This window comes from Gorilla gorilla, chromosome 16, assembly GCF_029281585.2.
Source record: "Gorilla gorilla gorilla isolate KB3781 chromosome 16, NHGRI_mGorGor1-v2.1_pri, whole genome shotgun sequence".
In the NCBI taxonomy this organism is placed as follows: domain Eukaryota; kingdom Metazoa; phylum Chordata; class Mammalia; order Primates; family Hominidae; genus Gorilla; species Gorilla gorilla.
Window position 1 is genome coordinate 17,790,828 of NC_073240.2, and position 7,520 is coordinate 17,798,347.

General features: G+C 42.5%; 1 protein-coding gene across 1 annotated transcript; it reads left to right on the forward strand.

Moving 5' to 3' along the window:
• Positions 1–495: 495 nt before the first annotated feature.
• Positions 496–3,996, forward strand: LOC129526873 (TBC1 domain family member 1-like). Its single transcript, XM_055362722.2, has one exon. It carries the CDS (start codon positions 679–681, stop codon positions 3,709–3,711), a length of 3,033 nt encoding a protein of 1,010 aa, XP_055218697.2. The 5' UTR covers positions 496–678; the 3' UTR covers positions 3,712–3,996.
• Positions 3,997–7,520: the final 3,524 nt, after the last annotated feature.

Genomic DNA, 7,520 nt, shown 5'->3' on the forward strand with positions numbered 1-7,520 from the left:
AGCCTTTCTTTGAGTCTCTGCAAAACATATATGATGACAGCTGACTTTCTTGTTATAAAAAGTCTGAATAAATATAGATTCTCTCTGTTATTATTAGGTGTTATTTATTTCCACAACCTACAAAAAATCTTCAGGCAGGGTACTATTTAAAAGTGCAATATTGAAAAATTCCACATAAAATCAGGAAAAAAGAATGTTCATCTCACTACTATTCTTCTACACATTACTGTAAGCACTAACCATTATAAAAAGAAGAAAAATAAAGGGCATAATGATTGAATAGGAAAAAGAAAATTGTCTTTTCTTGAAAATGAGATGATTATGGAAAAAAAATTAAGGAATACGTTTCAAAAGCTACTAGAACTAAACAATATATATATATATATATATATGAAATTTATAGCAAACAAGGTTAATATATAAAAGTGCATGTTGAGTGTTCCTTATCCAAATATCTGAAATCTGAAATGTTCTAAAAGCTGAAACTTGGGGGCAGTGACGAACTGGGTGGAGCCCGCCGCCGCCGCCGCCGCCGGGGAGAGCGATGCCCCGGCCCCGCAGCTCCCCAAGCCCGCCCCCGGCCGCCCGCGGGCCCACGGGCCGGTGGCGGGAGTGAGCGGGGGCCGGCGGCGGGAGTGAGCGGGAGCCGGCGGGCGAAGAGCCGCCGCCCGGCCCGCGATGTCACCATTGTTCAGCTGGGTGGCCAAGGTGCCTGAGATCATCAGCTCCATCCGTCAGGCGGGGAAGATCGCCCGGCAGGAGGAGCTGCACTGCCCGTCCGAGTTCGACGACACGTTTTCCAAGAAGTTCGAGGTGCTCTTCTGCGGCCGCGTGACGGTGGCGCACAAGAAGGCTCCGCCGGCCCTGATCGACGAGTGCATCGAGAAGTTCAATCACGTCAGCGGCAGCCGGGGTTCCGAGAGCCCCCGCCCCAACCCGCCCCATGCCGCGCCCACAGGGAGCCAGGAGCCTGGGCGCAGGCCCATGCGCAAGTCCTTCTCCCAGCCCGGCCTGCGCTCGCTGGCCTTTAGGAAGGAGCTGCAGGATGGGGGCCTCCGAAGCAGCGGCTTCTTCAGCTCCTTCGAGGAGAGCGACATTGAGAACCACCTCATTAGCGGACACAATATTGTGCAGCCCACAGATATCGAGGAAAATCGAACTATGCTCTTCACGATTGGCCAGTCTGAAGTTTACCTCATCAATCCTGACACCCAAAAAATAGCACTGGAGAAAAATTTTAAGGAGATATCCTTTTGCTCTCAGGGCATCAGACACGTGGACCACTTTGGGTTTATCTGTCGGGAGTCTTCCGGAGGTGGCGGCTTTCATTTTGTCTGTTACGTGTTTCAGTGCACAAATGAGGCTCTGGTTGACGAAATTATGATGACCCTGAAACAGGCCTTCACGGTGGCCGCAGTGCAGCAGACGGCTAAGGCGCCAGCCCAGCTGTGCGAGGGCTGCCCCCTGCAAGGCCTGCACAAGCTCTGTGAGAGGATAGAGGGAATGAATTCTTCCAAAACAAAACTAGAACTGCAAAAGCACCTGACGACATTAACCAATCAGGAGCAGGCGACTATTTTTGAAGAGGTTCAGAAATTGAGACCAAGAAATGAGCAGCGAGAGAATGAATTGATTATTTCTTTTCTGAGATGTTTATATGAAGAGAAACAGAAAGAACACATCCATATTGGGGAGATGAAGCAGACATCGCAGATGGCAGCAGAGAATATTGGAAGTGAATTACCACCCAGTGCCACTCGATTTAGGCTAGATATGCTGAAAAACAAATCAAAGAGATCTTTAACAGAGTCTTTAGAAAGTATTTTGTCCCGGGAGCTATCTGTGTGTGAAAAGGAGGCCTTGCCCATCTCTGAGAGCTCCTTTAAGCTCCTCGGCTCCTCGGAGGACCTGTCCAGTGACTCGGAGAGTCATCTCCCAGAAGAGCCAGCTCCGCTGTCGCCCCAGCAGGCCTTCAGGAGGCGAGCAAACACCCTGAGTCACTTCCCCATGGAATGCCAGGAACCTCCACAACCTGCCCGGGGGTCACCGGGGGTTTCGCAAAGGAAACTTATGAGGTATCACTCAGTGAGCACAGAGACGCCTCATGAACGAAAGGACTTTGAATCCAAAGCAAACCATCTTGGTGATTCTGGTGGGACTCCTGTGAAGACCCGGAGGCATTCCTGGAGGCAGCAGATATTCCTCCGAGTAGCCACCCCGCAGAAGGCGTGCGATTCTTCCAGCAGATATGAAGATTATTCAGAGCTGGGAGAGCTTCCCCCACGATCTCCTTTAGAACCAGTTTGTGAAGATGGGCCCTTTGGCCCCCCACCAGAGGAAAAGAAAAGGACATCTCGTGAGCTCCGAGAGCTGTGGCAAAAGGCTATTCTTCAACAGATACTGCTGCTTAGAATGGAGAAGGAAAATCAGAAGCTCCAAGCCTCTGAAAATGATTTGCTGAACAAGCGCCTGAAGCTCGATTATGAAGAAATTACTCCCTGTCTTAAAGAAGTAACTACAGTGTGGGAAAAGATGCTTAGCACTCCAGGAAGATCAAAAATTAAGTTTGACATGGAAAAAATGCACTTGGCTGTTGGGCAAGGTGTGCCACGTCATCACCGAGGTGAAATCTGGAAATTTCTAGCTGAGCAATTCCACCTTAAACACCAGTTTCCCAGCAAACAGCAGCCAAAGGATGTGCCATACAAAGAACTCTTAAAGCAGCTGACTTCCCAGCAGCATGCGATTCTTATTGACCTTGGGCGAACCTTTCCTACACACCCATACTTCTCTGCCCAGCTTGGAGCAGGACAGCTATCGCTTTACAACATTTTGAAGGCCTACTCACTTCTAGACCAGGAAGTGGGATATTGCCAAGGTCTCAGCTTTGTAGCAGGCATTTTGCTTCTTCATATGAGTGAGGAAGAGGCGTTTAAAATGCTCAAGTTTCTGATGTTTGACATGGGGCTGCGGAAACAGTATCGGCCAGACATGATTATTTTACAGATCCAGATGTACCAGCTCTCGAGGTTGCTTCATGATTACCACAGAGACCTCTACAATCATCTGGAGGAGCACGAGATCGGCCCCAGCCTCTACGCTGCCCCCTGGTTCCTCACCATGTTTGCCTCACAGTTCCCGCTGGGATTCGTAGCCAGAGTCTTTGATATGATTTTTCTTCAGGGAACAGAGGTCATATTTAAAGTGGCTTTAAGTCTGTTGGGAAGCCATAAGCCCTTGATTCTGCAGCATGAAAACCTAGAAACCATAGTTGACTTTATAAAAAGCACGCTACCCAACCTTGGCTTGGTACAGATGGAAAAGACCATCAATCAGGTATTTGAAATGGACATCGCTAAACAGTTACAAGCTTATGAAGTTGAGTACCACGTCCTTCAAGAAGAACTTATCGATTCCTCTCCTCTCAGTGACAACCAAAGAATGGATAAATTAGAGAAAACCAACAGCAGCTTACGCAAACAGAACCTTGACCTCCTTGAACAGTTGCAGGTGGCAAATGGTAGGATCCAAAGCCTTGAGGCCACCATTGAGAAGCTCCTGAGCAGTGAGAGCAAGCTGAAGCAGGCCATGCTTACCTTAGAACTGGAGCGGTCGGCCCTGCTGCAGACGGTGGAGGAGCTGCGGTGGCGGAGCACAGAGCCCAGCGACCAGGAGCCTGAGTGCATGCAGCCCGAGCCCACAGGCGACTGACAGCTCTGCAGGAGAGATTGCAACACCATCCCACACTGTCCAGGCCTTAACTGAGAGGGACAGAAGACGCTGGAAGGAGAGAAGGAAGCGGGAAGTGTGCTTCTCAGGGAGGAAACTGGCTTGCCAGCAAGTATATTCTTACGAACTCCAACTTGCAATTCAGGGGGCATGTCCCAGTGTTTTTTGTTGTTGTTTTTAGATACTAAATCGTCCCTTCTCCAGTCCTGATTACTGTACACAGTAGCTTTAGATGGCGTGGACGTGAATAAATGCAACTTATGTTTTCTTGTTGGTTCCTTTTTGAGTATCACTGTGTTTGTAAAGAGCATTCACAATACTGTGGAATTTCAAAAGCTAGAAGAGCTCGAGATCATTCCTCAGGCAAAGGCGTGGGTCCATCATTCTTCCAAGAGGGTTTGTGTGACGACTACACCCTCAGTGTCACTGGCAAGGTGCGGTTGGCTCTCGTCCATTCTTGTTATGGAAACCTAAGATGATCATTGGGAAGATCAGTGATCTTGGGTCATTGATCCCTGGGTCAGAGGATAGCAGTTTCCATCATAAACCAAGATGATGAGTTCAGCCTTTATCCCTAGTGGTTCCACTAGATGTAACTTAAAGGAGTTAACATTTGAGGACTTTGTTCTACATCAGATTTTACTATTTGAATGTTTAAGATCACTTTATTGAATTTGAAGATCATCAAATTAAATAAAGTGATTTATTTAATTTGGATATCCTGATCACTGTCAAGTGAAATTGATCTCTCTCTTTGGTATTTAAGGAAGTTTGTCTTTAAAAAAAAATAGAGTGTTTTCATACATTTTTGCTTATCCCATAAGTACAGTTGATCAAAGTCATAGTAGGTAAATGCTTTATGGGACAGTTGACACCTTTTAGACCCTACCAGGTATTGCTAGCATGTGAGCTGCAGTTGTGGGGTCTGAGATATTTCTTTGTGGTAGTTTCATGCCCATACTATAGAGTCGTGTATTTATTTTTGCCTGTTGTGTGATGTAATGCAATCATGTTCCTTTGAGTCTCCATCCCTTGGAAATCTGACTTCTTGCAGAAGGAGTAGGCACATCAGGATATTCAGGGGTGCCCCAAGAGTCTGGGACTTTCAAAAAAAAGATCAGGCTGAAACTGCAGTCAGATTTATGATAGCTGACAGTTTTTCAGAGGTCGCACACAGTGACTGTCCTCTCTCAGGATGACGAGGACCTGTGCCTTCAACAAGCAAAATGCTGCTCACGGTTGTCCTGCTTGCAGCCAGTCACTGTGTAAAGCCTCTCTGATGTGCACTTAAGAGTGGGTTGCTTTCTCACAAAGATGGGGTTCTGTGCAGTCACAGGTCACTTCCTTGACAACACAATCATTTCTGATCTTTATCACTGTAACCACTTCTTCTATTCCATAGGAGTTTCTTTTGATTCTTTCAGTTGTGGGGGCATCTCTTAATCCTGGGGTAAAAGGAGAGATTGCCATACTTAGACTCATTGTGAGTCTCCCTGGCCATTTCACGAGGAGACCACAGTGCTGCCACCAGTGCCTAAACAGGTGGCTGGCATTCGAGACTTCCTCCTGTTCCCTGGGTCAGAGGATAGCGTCATAAACCAAGATGATGAGTTCAGCCTTTATCCCTAGTGGTTCCACTAGATGTAACTTATAGGAGTTAACATTTAAGGACTTTGTTCTACATCAGATTTTACTATTTGAATGTTTACTGTTGGATTTTGGGCATCTTATTACTGTTACTCAAAAACATTGACTCTGCATCAAGAAAGAAACAAGAAAGCAATAAAACAAGAAATAATTCATGCTCACAAAAAAAAAAAAAAAAAAAAAAAAAGCTGAAACTTTTTGAGAGCTGATGTGGTGCTCAAGGAAATGTTCACTTAAGCATTACAGATTTTGGATTTCTGGAGTAGCACTACTGAATTTGTAAGTATAATGTAAATATTTTGAAATCTGAAAATAATTTGAAATCTGAAATATCTCTGGTCCCAAGCATTTTTTAACTCACTATATGTGCTCATTTTTTTAAACAAATGCCTATTAAGCAGACACTATGAAAAAAAACTGTGCAAACATTGGAAATACATAAGTAAGCAAGGCAGAAGGGCCTCTTGTATTAAAAATAAATGAAGGAGGACACTAGTTAAAGTGGTAAGGACAGATTTTAATCAGTAATAATGATTGCAACATGGAAAAGAGTGCAGCATGAGTTGAATTCAACTTCAATTTGTATATTGGCAACTGATTGTTTTATTTTATTTTAGATTCTAGGGGTACATCTGAACGTTTGTCACATGGGTATACTGTGTGATGCTGAATATTGAACTCCTAATGATCTCATCGCCCATGTAGTGAACATGAGACCCAATAGATCGTTTTTCAACAGTTGGCCAGCTCCCTCTCTCTTCCCTTTTGGAATCTCCAGTGTTTATGGTTCCCATCTTTGTGTTTTTGGGTACCAAATGTTTACCTCCTACTTATAAGTGAAAACATGGTATTTAGTTTGCTGTTTTTGCATTAATTCGACAAGCATTTTGGATAAGCAGTTCTTAACCGGTAAAATGTGTTGTTGCATGCTAATAATGAATCATTAAAACATAATAATAAATTCTATTCACAATAGAATAATCACAAGCATATAATTCTTAGGAATAAAGGCAACAAAATATGCGTAGGACTTTTATCTAGAAGCTAAAAAATATTATTGAGAAATTTTAAGAAAAAATAGAAAACGTAGATCTATACATGTTATTGATATGTTATTTATATTAAGATATCCATCCACCTTATATTGATCTACAAATGTATTTCAAATCTGATGAAAATCACATCAGATTTTACTGCAAAATAAAAATAAACAATGTGATGTCAAGATGTATATAAATATGCAGAAATACAAAGGAACATAGGTAACTTAACCAATCGTGGAAAAGAATATAATCAAAGAAGTAACATTAAATTATTTTAAGATTTTAAAAGCTGCATGTTAAAAAATGGAGCATCCATAAATATGTTCATGTTTAACATAGATGATGAACTGATTTTCTATGAATACAAAGGACAATAGAAAATACATATTTTTACAACAAATCTGAAACAACTAGATAAATTTATGAAAATCAAATTAATTTTTTTATTTCTAACTTTTTCTGTTGCCCAGGCTGGAGTGGTGCAATCATAGCTCACTGCAGCCTCGAACTCCTGGGCTCAAGAAATCCTCCTTCTTCAGTCTCCTAATGCACTGGGGTTACAAATGTGAGTCATCATGCTTAGCCTAAAGTCAATGTTTATCCCATATCATTTACAAATTTGTGATGAATCCAATTTGAGATGCTCATAAACATAAATATGAAGCATAAATATAAAAACTAATACTATAAAGCATATAAGAGAACAATCTTGCATGTTAGGGAGGCAAAATATTACATCTTTAGGGAGGCAAAAATATTTCAGACAAAACAAACAGAAAATGTAGCCATAAAGGAAAAAATTATATAAATAGGGCTTCCTCAAAATAAGATTTTCTACTCATCAAGAGAAAGCATTGAAAAAAATTAAAAGGCAGGACACAGAATCGGAGGAATTATTTTTAATACATACAAATGACTTAGAAGATCTTAATAAGTAATACTATTCAGTAATAAAACGTCTAACAGCCTCTCCCCAAATAGGCATGGGTCTTGAATATCTTTTTTTTTGTTTGTTTATGTAAAAATTTATTTGACCAGAATGTAGGAAAAGTAATACTATTACATATGATACAGTTGCAAGAATCTAAAGTGTGGATTTTA